General features: G+C 40.4%; 1 protein-coding gene across 1 annotated transcript in view; it reads left to right on the top strand.

The window, feature by feature from the left end:
• Nucleotides 1–1,016: 1,016 nt before the first annotated feature.
• GRXCR1 (glutaredoxin and cysteine rich domain containing 1) overlaps nt 1,017–21,680 on the top strand; it is a 42,081-nt gene continuing 21,417 nt past the window's right edge. Inside the window, exons 1-2 of the mRNA XM_075092452.1 lie at nt 1,017–1,412; nt 3,339–3,341. Of these exons, the coding sequence (XP_074948553.1) occupies nt 1,017–1,412; nt 3,339–3,341 (399 nt within the window). The remainder of the gene's footprint in view (nt 1,413–3,338; nt 3,342–21,680) is intronic.

Raw genomic sequence — 21,680 nt, 5'->3', positions numbered from 1 at the left:
AGCCTGGGAGTCTAAGGTGCTCCATGGTACTGAGTAGACATAGCCAGAAACCTCACATGTGGGTTTTTTATTTTTACATCTAGAGCTGGGTGCCTAACATTGCACCAGCCCCTGCTTGTGATTTGTTGGGATGGGGGAATATTCTTCCCCTGCTGTTGAATCCACCTTATCCTAATTTTCTTTGATACTTGTTGCCCCAGTTAATTAGCTTTCTCCTGTTTCTTTGTTCAGATTCCCTTGGCCCAGTCTCTTGAATAATTGACAAAACAGAACAGAGGCTGTGGTTACTGTGTGGTACTAGCTGTGGCTTGATTTTGTTTAATAACACCGTGTTACTCTGTGCAACAAATTGTAACTAATTGCCTCTCCACTGCTCTGCCAGTCTGTGGAAAGGCCAGCGTCACAAAACACCAAGTCAGCTCCCCGCCGAATCTCTGTCAGCTTATATAAAGAGCAAACTTTGGCGAATGAGGTCTGACTGGTAGCGGAAGGAAGGGTTTTGATGAAAGAAACGTGCCCATCATTGACTCCAGCGCTGAAGTTCACGATTTTCACCACAGATGTAATATACATAGACAGCTTTGGCTCTGCAGATCGTGTAAGAAGCTCTTCCTTTTTGCCTTTCTCAGCAAACAAAAACTGCATTCATATAAACTTGTGTAATTTCTGTTATTGTGTTTTGTCATGTGTGGGTTTGAATTTTTATTTTTATCAGTGAATATAATTCCTCCCTTTCTTGCTTTCTTCTTTAGTGCTAAAAAGTACACAATGGCTTTTTAATATTTAATTGATGAGATCGTTTTACAGGTTTTAGTTTAAAGGTAACCATAGCACAAACGCATCCATTATTAACTGCAGAATGCAAGTGTAGCTTCTTGGGAACCCACTTTAGTTTAATATGAGAACCCCTGTCAACAGAAAACAGCGCTGATATTGTTGTTAAGTGTGACAAACTGGCAAATGCAATGGGCACCACGCTTGAACAATGCAAACTGCTTATATCAATGCAAGAGGTGATGTTTAAAAGTGAGATGAAGGCAGACAGTGAGAGGCTGTCGAGGAAGGTTCGATTCCGTGTTGCATCCTCGCACAGCGGGAGGGTGCTGAAGGAGGTGTATGCTGACGGGGAGGCTGCTGACTCTCTGGACTCCGAGTATGCCAGTAGCTCAGAGACCGACCAAACCAGCCGGCTGAGCGAAGTGGACGGGCAGCAGAATGGACACGTAGGCTCTGAGTGCGACGAAAATGAGGACGATCAGGATGACTTGCTCATTTTAGTAAGAGCCACTAAAGAGAGGGGGTTTGGTACAAAGCGAGTCAACATCCTCAGCAAAAATGGCACAGTCAGGGGAGTCAAGCATAAAGTCAGCGCTGGTCAAGCCCTCTTTGACAATTTGGCAAAAATATTTCAGGTAGGTGATGCCGTCCTGCTTGCTGTAAGCCCTGTGTCTGTCCCTTATAACTCCCCATGTTATTCTTTCCCTTTGTCCAAACCTCTCTCATTTATGGTTTCTCAAACTCTGAATTTGATTCTGCCCCATTCCCAGTACTGTCCACTTGATGTTCTTGCTTACTTTTTCTGGTATACACTGGCTCCGTGCTCCAAATTGACAGTGACGTTTTTCTTTCAAAATTGACCTAAAGTTTGCTGACTAGAATTGTGTATGTTGTGCTTCCCATGTATGGATCAGGAAAGAAGCGTAGCAGAGGAATTAAATGGGGCTTTATCAGAAATCTGTACAGAACCACTGTACAGGGATGTGTCATGTTTCCACTCCTATTATATTAGTTCCAATGAGTTTAAGATGTTATCTACTGTCCCTTACATGTGAATATGTATACTTGCAAATGCCATTGTGTTTAATCTGCAAAGGAGATCAAATTAGATGCAGGATGGCAGCAATGACAGTTTTCCTATATGAAAATTTCAGAGGAATGAAATATTAGTCACAGGTCTCTTTTATTAATGTCTGTTTTCCATTTATTTTGTAGAAGGAGAAGAATTTCTGTATTTGAAACAGTATATGCCATACTGACACCTTAGGCAGAGAAATATAGACCTCAGAAAAATAAAGATAAAAGTTCTAAAAAATTTAGCTTGTATATATAATTTATCTGTATACGCTATTCAAGTCTGTTAGTCATTATCCAAACAAAAAGGGACAGGTATGGAACCAAACTATTTCTAAAGGTTGTTATAATCCAGAATTAGGATGGTCACTTAAATTAACTTGTAAATGGCTTCAATGCATTGTTTTAAAAGCATTTATGTGGTTTTAAAGCACGGGGAATTTGATACCAGTAACAACTGTTGTTATGTATTGAGATGAAATCTAAAAGCATTTTCTTACTTTGAAGATAATTCATTTCATAATACGTTTAGAAATGGCTACAGATTAACATTCCCTTGCTTCTGAATAGGAATGTATCCTCTATGTTGTACCTAAATTATAACAGTCTTTTTGTTATTGCCAGTGTTCCTGTGGAAGATGGATATTTCAAAGATAAATTAGCTGTTCTTTTTTGTTCTTACATCACATAGCTTTTAAATATCTTGCTTTCATTCAAGCCACTCAGTGAAGAGTTTGTCCTTGAGTTCCCTACTCTGATAAAATTTGTTAATAACTCGCCTTTTCTAAGTAGACATGAGTTAGTGTTAACTGGGGCATGTCTGGATTCTTCTCCAACCTTGATTCCAAATACTTCTCTGTGTTTCACAACATGGAGTACACCGTTTCACCTCACTAGCCTCATTCCCTCCTGAAAGCTTCCTGCCACTGCATCAGTGACACCACGCTAAGAAATCTGAATCACCTAAATGAATGGAGCCATCCAAAGACATACGCACCTTAATTAGTGGCTGTGTCATCTTGCTGTTTCTATCTCCAGTTTTAGGCTGGAAGTTCTTCAAGAAAGGTTCATGGACTGAAATCAATGTACTTAGATTGCAGAGAAGTTTCTTTTATTCCTAGCAGAGTTACAGCTAGGACCAGCACACTTTCCATGCTGGAAGAAAGGAAGACTTGAGAGGAGGCATATCCATCTGATGACTTCAGAAAATGGTATGCAGCCAAGTCTACCACAGAAGTCCATAGATGAAACCTGTAAAATAATGAATGGTTTAAAAGGTGATAAGGATCTTGTATTGACAATATTTTACAGCAGAAGAAAGTGGAAAAAATAAATTATCAGGAGAAAACAAACCAAACAGTTTTTCATACAGCACATAATTAAATTTATGAACTCTCTGCTACAGGCATTGTAAAGGCCGGAAGAATAGGCAGGCTTTGAAAGCAGATGAGGAAAATATATGGGGCACTGAGAAGCTTCTGCTTAAGCAGGTCTAGATGACTGATTTCCAGAAATAACTGTATATTCTTACCTTAAGCATCTACTGATCAAAGGCATGTATTCAATAATACAGAGAACATCATGATTTGAGGTTTCCACGCAAACAAGTTCCCGTTTCCCCAGAGATAAAATTTGAAGTCTAGTGAAGAAGAATGATTGTTTGTGTATCCTTTATGTCATGCTGTGAGCCAATTTTCTATGCCACATGGTGATCACAGAGGAGGGCAAAGCACAAAGACTGGCTTTCAGACTGATTTGGATCTGCTTGATCCCAATGTGAAACATGATCAAAATCCATCCAAATGCAAATCAAGTTATGACCTTTGGGATGAGATTAGAGGATGATTTCTAGTTTTCTGTAAGTATGTCCCAGACAACTAATTGTGCAGTAATACGAGTTAGAGAACAACATGAGTTCTTAGTTCAAACATACAATAATATAGAAATATGTCTCTATTAGAAAATATAACTCAAAATCTCTTAATCTGGGCATTTTTTTGTCAGTTCCTCCCTTGATTATGTGAGGTCATCTGCAGTTACATGTTTCACTTCTCTTAAATAAACAACAGCAGATGTATAACAACAGTTAAGATGTACACAGTCCCTTATTCTTGAGGAGAGACCACCTCAGCCCCCTTGATGGCTCAGCAGTAGATGACCTGATTATACATTTCTCAGAACCAGTGTCAAAGTAGGTATTTGTAATCGCAGAGTATGCACATGAACTCCTTCTGACAGTCCCAAATCCCGAGCACTGATAAATTCTTGAATGCAAACACTTCTTATTTAGTACTTAATGTATCACTTATTAACTAAAACGTGTATGCAAGAGGCCAAATACTGAGTATGTGTTAGTGTCCTGTGATCCAAAACTATTTTTTTGAGATTTTTTTGCAGTGTCAGCATTCTGATTCTTCAGACCACATCTGCAAACTCCTCTACTATGCTATTACCAAAATCCCCAGATGCTCCCTGTGATAGAGGAGAGATCCTTTAAAACAAATCACTTCGCTCAGATATTCTAGGGGTAAGCAGGAATTCATTAACTGGGCTTTGTTTAGTCATGCAGTCAAAAGCTTTGATGTTTTCTGTTCAAATACCTGTGCTAAAAGCACTCCTATGTATTTTAATGCTCCATGGAATATTTGGGGTTTTGAATATTTCTTCCACGTTTACTAACTACAGCCTTTCTGCAGCATTGGTTTAGACAGTTCTTTCCCACAACAGACTCATTTAGAAAAAAATCATATGTTCTGGAGTTTTTGGGAATTTGAAAAGAGTGATGTAATATAGAAAGTATTTCTAGATGAACAGGTAGTTTTTGTTCTTGTTATTGTATGATACAAGCCTGGATTGAGAATGTATGTCTACTGCCAAGTCGATGTGCATCCCCTGCTACATCTTCCCACATCCATGCACTGAGCACTTCCATCACCACCAGCACATCCGGCCACTTCCCATTTCCACCACTCCCTCAGAAGGAACTAGGTCCCCTGCATTAGTCTGTCTGATGACTGTCTGTGTCCCCAGATGTGAGCCGCTGCAGCACTGTGACAGTAAAAGGTCTCCCATCAGGTTGGCCCTGAACGGCTGGTGAAGATGCTGTGAGTGTGGTGGGAGAAGCTGTGTGCTGGGGACAGGGGGAGACAGAGCAGGACATGTCTGGGGGTTATCTCAGCTTCATGACAGGACATTTTGGGGGCAGAAAGATGGGGAAGAGACCAACCCTACTGATGCTTCAGGGGAGCAGGGTTTCCATGGCAACCCGTCCAGCCTTTCCTTCCCAGGGGTGGATGCCACAAGGAGAGCGTTGACATAGCAACCACATCCTTGGGGCGGAGGGGGTGAGAGGACGTTGCTGTGGCAACGCCTCCCCAGCCCCGCGCTTGGCCAGGAAGGCTGAAGGCCAATCGGTGGTCATTGATGGAGGGTAGGGATGGTCACACGTGTCCGGAGGGGCGGCCTCCTGCGGTGCTGGCAATACAGCGGTCAAACAGTTGGGAACATTCTATTGGTGAGAAACGAACACTGCTGAAAAGTCTGAATAACAGAAAGGGTCTGGAGCTCGCAGTCTCCCTGTTCATACACCTCCTTGGTATGAGTGAAATTATCTCCTGCTGAAACACTAAAACTGATGGTGTCAGCAGCTCCGGAGTTGGGGACGTGACCCGCTAATTGCATCAGAAGCATAAGTCCCTTCTCTGAATATCTGCAGTAATTGTGGTCTTATTTCAGTACTAGAATTTTTGTTTTGTAATACTCTAGAATTAAAATGCAAATGGGCATGAATATTTCCTATATTTTCCCATATAAAGTAGTAGAGAAATGGTTCTTTTTTCCTTGAAATAAATATAATTGTCTTAATGACCAATTTTTATGACTAGGCCATCCCTATGATGACTTCCAGGTGACACACAGTAAAAATCCTTCAGTTGTCTGGTATAATACTAAGTAGCGCAGTGATCATTTCATGCCAGACCAGGTTTCCATTCCAATGTGCAAAGTAATGGAGCTCAGCCAAAGGTTTTACACAGGTCTCCTCTCATTTCCACTGTTTCAGCATGGGTCCTTTCCTCCATTTCCATGCTTACACACTCCACTGGCCTTCCAGCCTCCTCTGAAAGGTCACCTTCTGCTAAATTAGCTATAGTTCTCATTCTCAGGCAGGGCCTGCTGATGTCTATTACAAAAGGGCAGGCCTGGTTAACAAATCTGATTAATGCCTTTGTGAACATTGCATCAGAGGGGATATGGGTGAAGAACCAGCCATAATGTCTGGTCTTTATGACATTTTCCAGCATGGTGTCTCAGGTAGACTTAACATTTAAGGTTTCAAAGGGCAAGTCAGTATTCAGCCCAATAAAGAATTAGCTCACTAATGTTTAGAGAGAGAGGTGGGAAAGGGTTAAGAATCGGGTGGAAGTTTGTTAAGAAAAGGAGAGCTTCCGGGGTAGTTAGGTTCACTTTCATCTTTCTTTACTTGCAGGTGACCTGGAAAAGTGAATACAGATCAGGACACGCAGAGCTTACGAACCAGTAGGGCTAGCTAATACCATAGAGAAAATAAAATGAAAGACAGCAGCAAAAACAACTGTCTTTCAAAAAAGGCAGATGCTGCAAAGTTCTGTTAAGGAAAGTTTCTGGGGCAATAGTACAAGCAAAGGTTTCAGGGCGGGCGGCACGTTGTATACCATTCCAGCCCCTGGAGCATATACCACTACAGTCCCCAAAACTCCAGGGAGAAGAGATAGAGGGGTCTACACATTCACTGGAGAATTTACGATGTTGTCCTCCTCACTTCTTTGGCAGACGATCAGTGCTGACACTCCAACATCATTAGACTCTTTGAATTCAAAGACCTCTGCTAGGACGGGACTTTCCCTTCATATTCTTATGCATACACACTGCCCCGTGACTCCCAAATGGGCATAGCTTGCAAAAGGAAAAGACATGCTGGATTGCTTGTGCTTACTAGTAGCAATGTTAGGGAAACACGTTGATAACCTAAAACTGTAGAATTTGCTGTAGTAATGCCACTTATATGGATGGAGATAAATCCCAGTGAGCTGTAGGTACTTTCTCTGAGGCATAAAGTTTCAGTGAATGTTTCTAGTGTTAGCAAGTCTGGAAAACTAATTATTGAACAGTGTCACACTGAAACCCACTGAAGAATAGGAAAAATTGTACCGACACAGACAGTCAAGTAATTATTTTTAATGCAGGTTTCTGTTTGTTACAGAAAATTCAGTGTTAGAAAGACAACTGGATCACCACTGGACTGGGCATAGTGTCCCTTCACCACTTCCTTTGTACATTCCTAAGTGCTTTGATCTGTGACCACAGTGCATGGGACAGTGATTTAGCTGATTAAGTCACAGTTAAAACAGGTAGTTTCCAGAGCTGAATAGCCACAATGATTTAAAAAGGAAGATGTTCAGGTCTGTGAGCTTTTAACTGCAGCTTGAGGTTGGTCGGTACTTAGGATATTGGTATTTATTGTTCTCATGTTCTTGTATAAATCAGCTGTAAAGCACCAAGCTCAGACAAGTCTATTATTAGGCTGTTCATGATATTTTAGGGTTTGCTGGTATTGGACTTGAAATACCTATTTGACATAGACTTGAAATGATCAGTAAATAGGCTTTAAACTATTTACCTCTGAAAGCGATATATAAGCTCTGAGTTAAAAAAGACAACTGTCTCATTTTTCAAAAATGTCAGTAAGGGATGTCTTAACTTTTTCATACACTCAGTGTTGGGAAGCTTAGCAACAAAACCATGGTTACATTTATAATTTGTCCAAGATTAAATCAATAATTGAAGAAAAAAATTGTTAGACTTCTATGATGGCAGTCTGATCAGCATGTAGTCGACATGTCTAACCTACCTGAGCACTGCATGGTTTCAAAATGATCCTTGCTCTGATGTGCCTTGATCCTTTTAAAGGATCCATAAATGAGGACACTGTTCTTGAGACACTCAGGTGCACTGTATGGAGCTAAGCAGAGGCAAGCCCTGGGGCAACAAACATTTCAGTTTAAGAAGGACACAGAACTGCTTGGGCAACTCCAGCGGAGAGCTACCAAAATGATCAGGGGACTGGAGCATCTCCCTTATGAGGAAAGGCTGAGACACCTGGGTTTGTTCAGCCTGGAGAAGAGAAGACTGAGGGGGGATCTCATCAATACCTATAACTATCTAAAGGGTGGGTGTCAGGACGATGGGACTGGGCTATTTTCAATAGCGCCCAACAACAGGCCAAGGGGCAATGGGCACAAGCTGGAACACAGGAAGTTCCACCTCAATATGAGAAAAAACTTCTTTCCTGTGAGGATGCCAAAGCAGTGGCACAGGCTGCCCAGGGAGGGTGTGGAGTCTCCTTCCCTGGAGACATTCAAAACCCACCTGGACATGTTCCTGTGCCCCCTGCTCTGGGTGTGCCTGCTCAGGGGGGTTGGATGAGATGATCTCCAGAGGCCCCTTCCAACCCCTGCCACTCTGTGATTCTGTGATTCTTTTCTGTGTTTGCATGTTTATATGTGTTTATATGTTTCTTCTTCAGAGGATATAATAAGCAGGTACTTTGGCTGCTTCTTGAGTCACACCTACATCTGCAGGTGAATGAAAATTGTTATGATGCTGAATTAATATGTCCCCACTGGCTGCAATATTTTCATCTGTTTAGCATAGGAAATGACTACATAAAATGCAAGACAGCTGAGAACTATCCTATATGCATTTTGCAGTAGAGGTCAGGCATTATTGGCATGAGCAGTGAGGTTTTGAATCAGTGCACACCAGCCTTCCCTGAGACAGAGACACTTCCTAGCAAGGGTCTGTGAAACACACTGGAGTCTCAGGTATAACAAAACTCTGGTAGATGGAGGAGGGAAGCAGCAGGGAGGAAAAGTACATTTTGCACTTCATTAGTACCTTCTCTCTTCAGTTGTCAGAAAACATCATCCGAAAACTGACTGGTACTGAATAGAGTCCTCTCAGGATTACCCCAGCTAGGGTCTAAGTGCCTGTAGTCCAAGCAGATTATGTAGCCTCTAATAAAAAGCAGAGCTGCTGCCCTGGGCTGTGGGGGAGAATAGAATTGAATTGGTCCCTCTGTGAAGTCTACGCCATGTGGCCACTTTCCCAAACAGAGTGATTTATTAATAAGCCTCACTCCCTGGCCTTATTCTTTACAAGACAGAGGGCATAGCAAAGAAGCTATGGTAATACTGCAGCGAATATGTATATACAGAGTACATAGTACTAGAGTGAATCAAGACTTCAGGTATAGATTCAAAGACACCACAGGCTCTGAAGAAGGACTAAGAAATCAGGATCCAAAACTGTGATCCTTCAAACCTCTCTTTGGTGCCATACTGTCTCAAAAGCAGCAAAAGCCTTTATTAATGAAAATTGACAATGATCTGCCTTGGCCATGTGCCTCAGCATCTCAGTATTGACAGGACATGACAGTTACCTCCTACTCGTGTCCTATGGGAAACACAAAATAGGCATTCCTTTGCCTGTCTCACCTGCAGGGCTTGATGCAGTAGGTGTCTTCTGAGCACGCCTAGTGGATCAGATCCTACACACACTGTACATAAGCAGATGCTGCTTTGTTACAAATCGTGTCTGCAGGAGGCAGTGGTGGGAGTTGTACTTTGAATTAGACTGTCACAAGACAGCATGAATAAGTGGCTGGAGCAGGAGTGGAACACAGGCTTGCTGATTTTCAACTTGCCATCCCAAATACTATGCTTCAGCATCATGCTTGGCTTCCATTTCTTTCTTTCTTGCTTTTAGGCATTATAGTGATGGCATTGCTTCAGCATGGAGGTGTCCTAGAAAAGCTCATAGCCTGTGACTTGCTTGTTAGGGACAAGAGGTAGAGAGGAGACTGAATCCAGGTAGCCAAGACATGAGAGATTGCAGATAATGATGTTCTGCCACCTTGTTTCATCCTCTCTCTCTAAATCTAAAAATACATTTGCTTTCTTTATGAAAGAAAGAAACAGTGTACTGTTCTCAGGCAATGAATGTGAATGCCACATGGAAAAGGATGCCTCCTGCCTGTACTAAGTGGGATTCCTAAATCATATGGGCCTCAGGAAATTCTCTGAGCTAAAAATTGTCATAAACTGAGAGGATATTAGGAGGAAATATCATATACGATTCTGCCCTCTTACCTTTAATTGTGTGTCTGGTAGAAGACCTGGAATACTAGAAGAACACTGAGTCTGAGCCCATGTACTGCTCTGGTACTCTTATACAATGTCCCTTTGTGGAACTGCTCAAGAAGGTGCTCAGCCTTTAAATTAATACGGAAAATGCTTCATCGTACTTCAAACTAACTTGAAAAAAGTGATGTTATATAAACAGCTTATAAAAAATTCTTAGGATGCTAGTGCAGATTTTCTTCTACTTATTCTAACAGTAGGAAATCTTTTTCTTCTAAATTCGCCTCTTACGAGAGAGGTGAAAAAGGTGATTAGTCATAATTATTAATTAGTAGCAATAAACCTTCACTTTTTTCCTAGGTGTGGAGCTCAACTCAGTAGCTCAGCAGGACAGTTATGAGAAAATATCTTTGGAAATAGTTGTAAAACTAGGACCATCAAGGAAAGCTAGGGCTATTCCCCTTTCTTTGACATGGAACAACAGGCTGCCTGCTAGCTCATTTGCTGTGTCCTCTCACCCCTGAACATCTGCTTGTCTTTGACACAGCCTACACAAAGTTTATAGAACACACAAAGCTGAAATAAATTGCCTACAGATATGAACTGTCCTACATGCTTAATTACTAGCAGCATTCTTGGTCATTGACCCCTAATTTTTGTGTACAAATAAATTGCTTTGCAACCAAGTATTTAAGGGTCCTCATATGGGAATAATGAGGAAGAAACACGGCTCCTTTATTTAAAAAAAAAAAAAGTTCAGAAGAGTGGGGAATTATCTTTACCTTAGTGGTATGGTATGATTCTCCATGCATGTACTAATGCTTTAATCTAATGCCATAGAACTCATTAGCAAAAATACTTCCTAACAAGATAATTGCATTACATTTCCATTTAGAATCACATAGATGACTCTAGGTTTGGGATGGGTCTCAATCATCTGAATCTGAAGATCTCAGAACTGTTTCAGTTCTGAACTAGGGTTTGCAAACACACTAGTATTGCAAACTTATAGTAGTATTTGCAAACACAAGCTAGATAAATATGTACATGTATATATGTCGTATATATGGCAGTACACATGCCATACCTCTATTGTGTTACAATGACCCAGGAAAACTGCATTTTAGCAGCTGACCAAACCCAAGTTTCAGGAGTCACCTGCTGCCAATTTAATTGGCATGTTGGTGTCATTGAGGACTCTTTCCTTTCCTAAGAGAGAAGAAACGAAGTCATGCTTTATTTGCAGATAATGCTTGCTGGACTGCTCTGGTCTGTCAGCAGCCTGCTCTGACATTTGTCTACTAGTGTTGACAGTTCATTACACACTACACCAACACAAGGTACGATTAACAGCTTGAAAGAAGAAATGGTGAAAGAGATACTGCTTATTTTTGGCTTGAGACCTGTGGCTGCAGTGTTCGGCAGCATCATAAGTTTGTAGCTTAATTGCAATAAAATATGCTTCAGAATGGAATCTGCAGGCAGAGAAGGCAATATTAGTTTCATGCATGAAAGCCTTCCTCATTGCTACAACATCCAGTACTAGATAGTACAAAACATGAAACTCAAATCTCACTGAATTTTTCCAAAACTTATAAGATAAATAGTAATTAGGACAGCATCCCCAGCCTGCTGATTTTGCAGAGGAGTTGGAAAGATATAGCTTCTCATCCAAGCAGGCAATCTTGTGGCTTTACTTGACACAGTAGTTATGTTGTGGAGAGGCGGCCACAGCACAACTCTTTACAGCTTCCATCACACAAAGCAACAGAATGGTCACAGGCGAGCAGCTGGGATCAATGAGGTAGAGACTCATTTCACACATGGCAAGAAAGAAGACAGAAAAAACATCATTCATTGCTAGTATGAATTGTGGAAAGCATTTTAACAACCTTAGCACAATTTCGCTTTGGAACTATATCTAGAGACACAATCCATCAATAATGCCAGAGGGGTATGCCTTCTATACCACAGAAATACCACGTACAGACTTATTCTCTCTCCACTCCCAAGAAATATGGGAAAACTTACTGACCGATATTTGTACAAGTTTATAACAACATGCAATGTTATATCCTGCGCTGAGAAATCAGTCAATGCTGGTGCAAAGGCAAAGAAATTTTTCTTTACTCCTGGTAGCCTTGTTTGCAACACTGCTGATTGCTAATTATCTAGCAAGTTTTAAAAATAGTAAGAATTGACAGCAGTCATTCACTATTATTTAAAATAACTATTTCCTCACGCGACTTCCATAAGAGAGAAAACAGTCAGTTTCTAAACCTGTGAAGTTACAGCTTTTGAAAGAAAATGTGATCACTTCATGCCCAGCTGCTCATGTCCTGCTCTTGATTTACTACTTATAAATGCAAAGGACACTTCCTCCCGGTGCCACAGTCAACTGTGAAGCATTTAATTGCTGTTGAAGTGGAGAATGCCATAAGAGACAGACAGACAGACAGACAGACAGACAGACACACACACACACAGACACACACACAGACAGACAGACAGACAGACACACACACACACACACACTCATATATATACATACATACATACACACACACACACACACACACACACACACACACACACACACACACACACACACACACACACACACACACAGAGAGAGAGAGGCTAAAATGAGACCTTTAAGCATTGCTGGAGCTTCTTCCACCTATCGCAAGTCTTAATCTGCATCTTGACAGCCTCCCTTTCCAGCTGTTGGCTGATACTTTCAATCAGACTCTCAAACATGCAGCGGATAAGTCCAGTTGTTCTTCCATATCCCACCATGATCCAAAAATATAACCACCTACTCAGTCCTTCCAAGGTCAAACTTAAGCTGTCATGAAGATTTGAAAGAGACAGCAGTCTCTAGGTGACTTGTTCAGGAAATAGACTCTGTTCATTTAAATCTGTCTGCAAAATTTTGCCATGACAGCTACTGTTTTTGTATCTGCTGGGTGGTCAGGCCTTCTGCAAACCTATCTGCTTGGTGCAAGATGTTCTTGTGGATCCTCATGTGAGACACTGTGGGGTGGAAGGGCACTTTTACAAGTCAATATTTGCAGGTGGGTACAGGTGACTAATACTTCTTTTTTTTCAGCTGCCACTGACTGGGAGCAGCCTTGGAGCATTTAGCTCCTTCAGCAAGGTAGTTTTATCATCAGCTGCTCTAGCTATTCTCTTTTGAATTCACAAGAGATAAGGGCAAGGGTTGTCAAAAAAGGAGAAACGTCTAGTGAAATTTCTGACCTGTCTTTCATCCTATACTGTTTCTCATTTTGGCAGAAGGTTATGCAACTTGCAGAAATGTAATCAGTATGGGGTTTTAGCATTGTTTGAAGACAGGATATGGTATTAGAATAAATGTTGTTATTGATTTTTCTTGCTGCAGGGGATTAAATGATATCTATGCAAAGAAGCCACTGAAATGTTGCTCCAAAAGAAAAGCAGATGGCCAATTTAATTATCTCAGCATCTGCATTTGTGGTCATATTCCTTGACCAGAACACATTTAACTCTATAACATGCTGTAGATTCTAGCCCAATTATAAGAACATTATTATATGAAAAGTATGATTATAAGAATACCAATTTTTGTTTTATTTTAAAATGATACACCTCTGGGCCAAATCCTGAATCAGACTAAGGCATGAAGCTGCTCACACTGACCTTCCTAAAAATTTACTTCAACTGCACATGTGATGTATACAGAATATCTTACTTGGCACCTATTTTGACTGACAGGTTTAGGAGCTGGTGTAAAGCATACAACCTGCTACATTCTGATTTTCAGAAATTTTAACTATTTGGTTAAAAAAAAAAACAAAAGAAAAGCTTACTCCTTAGATTTTTTTCAGCAACAAAGTCTGTAACTCTGCTCCATAGAAAAGTATTCTATTTCACTCACACAGAAATGGTGGCTGAGTAATCACTTCCCTTTTGTACATCAAGGGGACTTCAGCTTACCAGATGTCTGCTGGAAATACAATACAGCAGAGAGGAACAGGTCTAGGAGGTTCCTGGAGTGTGTGGATGATAACTTCCTGACACAGCTGGTGAGGGAGCCAGCTAGGGAAGGTGACCTGCTGGACCTGTTGTCTGCGAACAGAGAAGGACTTGTGGGCGATGTGATGGTTGGAGGCTGTTTTGGGCATAGTGATCATGATGATAGAGTCAGCCAGCTGAACGTGAGCCAGCAGTGTGCCCAGGTGGCCAACAAGGCCAACAGCATCCTGAATTGTGTCAGGAATAGCGTGGCCAGCAGGAGTAGGAAAGTGATTCTCCCCCTGTACTTGACTCTAGTGAGGCTGCACCTTGAACACCGTGTTCAGTTTTGGGCCCCTCACTACAAGAAAGACATTGAGTTGCTGAAGGATGTCCAGAGGAGGGCAATGAAGCTGGTGAAGGGTCTGGAGAACGAGTCTTATAAGGAGAGGCTGAGGGAACTGGGGTTGTTTAGTCTGGAGAAGAGGAGTCTGAGGGGAGACCTTATCGCTCTCTACAACTATCTGAAAGGAGGTTGTAGTGAGGTGCGTGTCGGTCTTTTCTCGCAAGTAACAAGCAATAGGAGAAGAGGAAATGGCCTCAAGTTGCATCAGGGGAGGATTAGACTAGATATTAGGAAAAATTTCTTCACCGAAAGGGTTATCAAGCACTGGAACAGGCTGCCCAGGGAAGTGGTTGAGTCACCATCCCTGGAGGTATTTAAAAGAGGTTTAGATGTGTTGCTTAGGGACATGGTTTAGTGGTGGACTTGGCCATGTTGGATTAATGGTTGGACTCGATGATCTTAAAGGTCTTTTCCAACCTAAACATTTCTATGATTCTAAGGCTAGGAGCAGCCACAGAATTGGCTATTGTAGGGCAGAGCTGGTTTATGTATGCTGTCTAGGAGTTGCGTCCTCTGTATCTGCGTAAAAATCTCAAGTTTTCAGAACCAAAAAGCCTTCACTTTTGAAATCTGTTGCATAAGGAAAGGAATGAAGCACCAAATAATGATTCTATAATTTTGAATTTTCTCTGCTACTGATTGTAGTTCAGAGTGGCACCTTACTTCATTTATACTATTACCTTATTTAATTGTTTTCTGAGTGAGAAGTTCTGTTGTATAAGACAGACTGACCCTGGGGTGTAATTAATCCATGGTGAAAGGCTGAAACACCTGCCAGTGAAAATACAGTAAATTTTCAACCGAGCTAAGTCTAACTGGTAAGAGCTTTTCTGAATACTGTTTTTTACTTGCTGTTTCCCTAACACTGGGTAAATCACCAGTTGCAGCACTGGTGCAAAAAAGAAAGAAGTTATGGACTATTGTGTTGTTTCCTATGATATTCTGGTATATTGAAGGTAAGTCTTAGGAAAACAGATCCATTCACCACACAAAGTATAGCTTGGCAAAGAAGGAAAAGCCATGTAATATCACGAGCAGAATCTCACCAGCTAACCGTTTTATTCTCCAGTCAGAAATATGAATCACATTTGTAGAGAAGCTCAATGGACTAGAATTAATTTTCAGAGACCACTAATGCCTTTTAATTAACCAAACTGTAATTGACATTTGAGAACTATAAAGGGTATCACTGCATGAGTAAACTGCACCTGACTATGTTTAAATGTAAAATGACTGAGTCAGAGATCCATGTATATATGTATGTATGCATTATTATTATGTTATTATTAGTATCTATCAGTCTCACTAGCAGTCTAAGGGTACACTGGGAATATTTTAGAAAGGATGAGTAAGGGTCTGGTGAAAGAGAAGAGAAAAGAGAAAGAGGGAGGGGATAGCAACCTGGTTTTTTTAAACTTCATCTGCCTGCCAGGGAACAGTAAACAGGGTTTTCCAAAGCTACTGCCAAGTTAAAAAGAAATGGGCCAGAGCAGACATAGTAATTTTCATGACAGCCATTTGCTGCTGATCAACACAACTCTGTTTCTCTTCAGTATGAAATGTTCTACTGAGTGAAGCAACAGTGATTACAGACAGATGGGACCAGCGTGCTCAAACCAGGACTCACTCGGAGCCATGCTGTTTGCTAGCTTTTCCACATAATCTGAGATATCAAAGACCCTCACCTTTATCTGCCAGCCCTCAGCAAGTCCTGCTGTACTCCACGTCTGGCTAAAGCCATCCTTACTTACGGAATATTGTCAAATGAGATGCAAGCTACCCAGTGATCCTCCATGGACAGGCAACTAAAGGTTCAAACATCTTGAACAGTTTAACAAATAAAAAACAAAAGAAAAAACTGCTTATGCCAAGAGAAAATAGGATTTGGGCCCAACAACTAAGGGAGCTGTTTAAGACAAATATATTGTGGGTTTTTTCAATAATTAAGGGTGATATTATGGGAGACAGTATATAAGTAAGCAGCAGAATTACTACCAAAGTCTGAGTAAGTGGAAGTACAAAACAATCCCGCTTAAGATGATTAAACATATTTGAAAAATCCTACTCATATTATTAAAAAGCAAGCCCCAAAGTACCTTAAAATGTGAACTGACTGTAAGAAAAACAGCTATGTGAGAAAAATAACTAGTCATTTATTCAAGTATTTCATACATACAACCAAATATAGGCAAGTCTAGATATATTTAAAAGTCCTTTTTGGGCAAGTGACCAAACACGAAGTGCTAGTCAGAACTCTTTCAAGTCGACTTATGTGCTCTTTTCTTTTATTTGCTGTCCTTCTTGCTTTGACTAGAACAAGAAAATGAAAGGCCCAGAAAAAATGAAAAAATTGAACAATATTTTTTAAACTTGAGAGAAAGTTCCATTTTAATGAAGTCCAATCCCCATTTTACTCAGTCTGTTTCTTCCTGTTGCAGGTGATTAAGAGATAGAGGTGAAATAAACGCTGAACAAGTGTTGAATAATGATTATTTCCCATACTCCTACATATAACCTTTATCATCAAGTAGTAACTCATAACTAGAAAGCAAGGAAATTAAATGGTGTAATCTAGGACAAATCTTCTAAGAAGAGAGGCTTATTCTCAGATTTCCAGGACTTGCACATTGTTTAGATTTGTATAATTAATATTAACATTCTTTTCATGACCTGTCTGTGATCCATTGTTTCAGTTCTCTGGTCTTTTACACTACGTACAGACATAGCTTTTGGCAGGCAGATGCTATGCAGCTCAAGCCATACATTTTTAATTTACTGATGGCAGCATTTCTTTAGGCGATGTGCAGTAGACTTTTTTTTTCTCTTTCTTTAATTAGTTTCTGTTTGAAGGTACTTTGGAGTAGTAACAGTGACCTTCCAATTTGCCTGTTCTATAATTTCATGTTGTCACAGAAAATTGGTAGGAATGATAAATTGTGAATCTACCATTTTTAATTTCACATTTTGTTTGGCTTCCCAATTTTCCAGTTGCTTTAAAATGCCTATATCTTTCTCATGTCAAAGGCACATTCCATAAACTTTTCTGCTGGTGTTTTGTGAGCAGAGTCTTCAGAAAACTGTCTCTAGGTAAACAGCTGCAAACAGCCAAAGTACAAATTAATCTCTTTTTCTTTCCTTTGTCATTGATGCAAAGCAGTCATAAAACCTTACTGGAATTATTTAAAAACTATGGCCCCTTAGTTTTGCGTAGATCAGACATGCTCCTGGAGCCAAAATGACTCTAATGGGCAATAAAAGTTCAGGCCAAATGGTCACACGATTCATGCAACAACACAATGTTGTATATTTTCATAGATGTCACAACTGTATTCAGGCCTGTCATCACACAGGCCGTATCTGCCAGAAATAATATTCTTCTTGCAGAAGTGGAAAGTTTCAGTTTGACCACTGATAAGCCACCATGCTTCATAGCCACCATGTTTTCTGTGGACTGGGTGTGAATTTTAGTGCAAGCTATTTACACATAGTCAAATACCTCATTATTTTAGTAAATACTTTGTATCTGATTATTTTTGAAGGAGTTCAGTTTACATCAAACAGTGCAGGAGGTGAAACAGAAAACTATGTTGAGTGGATACTGGGAGTAAATGGGTAAAACAAGAGATTATTGGTTGGGGAAGCAAAGGTCCTTCTCTTCCTTCAGATGGTAAAGGTAACTGAAGTGTCTTTGGAGAAACCTCTCTGAGTAAAGTTGATAGGATCCTTGTCAAGTTATTCTGCAGAGGTCTCAAGCAGTAGTTACGCAAGGTCTGTGACTGTGAATATATGGGATAGGCTGGAGAGGAATAAAATAGCAACACCGATATTGTAGAGGGAACTCAGGTGATATACCAAATACTTGTGGAGAAGAACTGAGTTTATCCATGGGATCCTGGAGGAAGCTTTCTGCTATCTGGATTCACAGAGAAATCTTGGAGGGAAAGGGAAAAGCTGTGATTGTCCGCGTTTGGGAGCCTGAAAAGCCGGTATAATGGCTGTGGAGATGCTCTGGAATGATTTTAAGTACCCTGTATTTTCAGTGTTTGTTAAGATGATTAGGTAAATGTGTTCACTTGGATTCACAGGACTCCTCAACAAACCTACCAAAGAGGGAAGTGATGCTTTGAATGAATCACATTTGAGACATAAATTGCAAACAATACAAAGCTTTGAAGGTTTTGGCTAAGTTTCTTCCTGGCTTAGCTTGTGACACTAGGTTGCACCAGAAAGGCAGAGTTCATCTGAAATGGTGGCATTCTATGTGCTCCATGGCAATGCATGGCACTGATCTTCGTATGAAAGGATACATGTGACACTTTCAGCAAGTAAGACATATCCAGAAACCTAGAAACTGTTCACCAAAAATGATCCTAGGTTTGATCTGGGGAGGTCTATCTGTGTAGTGATGTGAGTCCTCTGGCGGGCTTCTGTCCCATTTTGCCTGATTCATTATATGCTCAGTCCTACTGAAACATAATAAGGAGGCACTAGCCACTTCTGAGCTGGCGCCATGGAAATCTCTAGCTCCCAGCAATTCTTGCATCCTGCCTGCAACAGAGGTGTGTAATTTTGACCTGATGTAAATCTTATGAAAAGATAAGGGCTGCACTTAAATCATCCCCTCAATAGCTGCCAGAAATGTCAAGTGTGGCAGTGAAGTACTTTGTCTTGACAGAATAAAGCAGAAAGCAACAGGCAGGAAAAAAAAGGCTTCTGTGTACTGGCAGTGTTGGAGGAAGCACAAATCTTTACTGGAGGCCTGGGGAAAACTGGATGTTAAAGTCCTGGGAGAGGACTTTGACCTGGATGAGAGATGAAGAGCAATCACACTTACTGGAGGGAAGGGAAGCCAGCCTGCAATCTGGTCAGTTCTCCGAAGTAAAGCAAAAAAGGACTAGGGAAATCAGAGCTTTCAGTTATAGCTTGAATTCAGGTTTGACAGAGCCAGATGAATGGGAGGACATAGGTTGTTCTTCACACCTGTTGGTGACCAATATTAAGAATAATCCTTTTGTTCATGCTTTCAATTACAACTTAAAAATACCTATATTTTAACCACTTCTATGGTGAATTTTTTTCACAACTTTGTTTTATCCAGAAGACCAAACTTTAGAATAATTTCCTAGCAGAACTTCAGTCCTGACCACAAGGGAATTTGAAGTTTTGTAAAATTTTTGCAGTTTTTACCATTGAATTTTCCTGAATTTAGCTCCTCATCTGTATCTTACTGGCACAGCCTACTTCTTTAAGAAGTGGTATTTAAATTTAACAAGCATTTCTAATTAGCATTTGTTATATGCAGAAGAAGATCCAAGAAGCAAATCAAAGAGCTGATGTGTAACACTGTAACGCAATTTTGCAGAAGTATAACTTTCAATTTCCTGACCCAGCGATTACATCAAAGAGAAATTGTTTATATCGCTACTCAGATTGTTCAGCTGAAAGCCATTTATCAAACACAGCAGATAACCAAACATTAGTAAAACTAGCTTATAACTCTCCTACTAACACTGCACCTGTAGAAAACAATTGTTTCCCTGGTTGGATGCCAGGTTACAGCACACCACAGTCAGTCTTTCAACACGGAGTAGGCAGAAAGGGGAAATACGGAATAATCCATTGCCAAAGAAAAATCGTTGTTACGGCAGGTGCTGGCTGAAGTGTGCATGATTTTTCTGTATAAGTTAAGGTAGGTATTAAACACGTTCATATTAAATATACTGTAAAACAGCTATGAAAGGTGAAAACTACTTATCCAAAACAACCGCATTTCCCCACTGAAAAATGATTTGTTTTGCTGGAAAGAAAAAGCCTGATAGGTTAGTGTTGTTTGTTGTCTCAAAGGAGCCATTTTGCAAATACTGCGTTTGTAAGTAAAGTAATCCCAGCACCTTTCCTCTTGTACAGGAAGTCTTGTTACTCTGAAATGAATTGATAAGGGAAGAGGAGGAAAATAGATGAACAGGCTGTTTATGAGAAGCATTAGAGCAATTTTTAACTTTCTTTACTCTCCCCTTTCCTGATCAATTCATTTCAGGGCTGACATTACAGTTATCGAACGAACAGATGAAAGAACAAGGGTGGATTGTGCCGTGCCCTGCCACTGAAGGCTGAGAAGCAATCAGGCTCTCAGTGAAGGTGAAGATCAATATCAGAACAAGGAAGTGTATTTTCCATGTGGTTTGAGGCCACTTTGCTCACCCAACAAGCAAACACTGTATTTGGTAAAATGCGCACACTGAGAAACTCTCATGGAACTTTATCCAGGTGAATCTTCACTGATGTGTGCTCAAGAAGTCGTGGCCCAAGAGCTAGAAAAATCACTGTGAAATTTACTTCCAGTCAACCTTTTCAGTGACAAATATTTTCCCTTTACATAGTGTATTCTAGGAAATACTGCAGTTTCATTTGCTTTATATAGCGAATGCCTTGTGAACAGCAAAACGTTCTATCACATTTACATTTACAGGGCTGAATCTTGGATTTTGGCGGCTGGATAAAAAACTCCAAATGTATCTATATGATTAGTCAAACTAATTGATATAAAATAATCATCCTGGAATAATGCTTTCCATGATTTATAATGATTGGTGTACTCAAAGAATCTAAAACAATGGGACAACACCCAAATCCTGATTTTAAGTGCTACTTAATCCAGGAAACATTTGGCTCTGGAGACATATTCTGTAGGTGAGATCATAATAAGGCTGAAAGATAGTATTTCAGGTTTCAACTACCTATTTTGGTGTAAGATCCCACAGCACACTTTGCAAATGAATGGGAAAGTTATCAAGTGGCTTTCTGAAACTTGGTTAAGATAAGGTTTCTGACTGCTGCCTTAAAATTGCACTGGGAATTTCCTGCTTTAAGTGGCAAAGAACTGAATCTGTCTGCCATAAAAAATAATTACATGTTATTTTTGCATGATGATTGTGCTGGTCAATGAAAATTTTCTGAAATCAGTTTCTCTGGCTAGTGTTGTGTAAGAAAATTGCACTGTCCTGAATTATGCATCAGATCTTTCTGATATGGCTGGAGTAATAAAGATTTTCTTTATACTCGTAGTGGAAGTTTCAAAGTTATTGACACTCCAAAGGCTATACAGGCCAACTGTAAAAAGATTACCTGTGGGACCATTTGCCTGCCTCTAATATAATATTTTATTGCTATTTGCCTTGTGCATCCTAATATTGTATTTTTCTTGGTGTCTTTATAAGGTTGATGAGAGCGGAGGAGGATGCTGGCAAACT

Source organism: Phalacrocorax aristotelis, chromosome 4, assembly GCF_949628215.1.
Source record: "Phalacrocorax aristotelis chromosome 4, bGulAri2.1, whole genome shotgun sequence".
Lineage (NCBI taxonomy): Eukaryota > Metazoa > Chordata > Aves > Suliformes > Phalacrocoracidae > Phalacrocorax > Phalacrocorax aristotelis.
The sequence above is the reverse complement of the archived record's forward strand: the minus strand, read 5'-3'. Positions and strand labels throughout refer to the sequence as shown.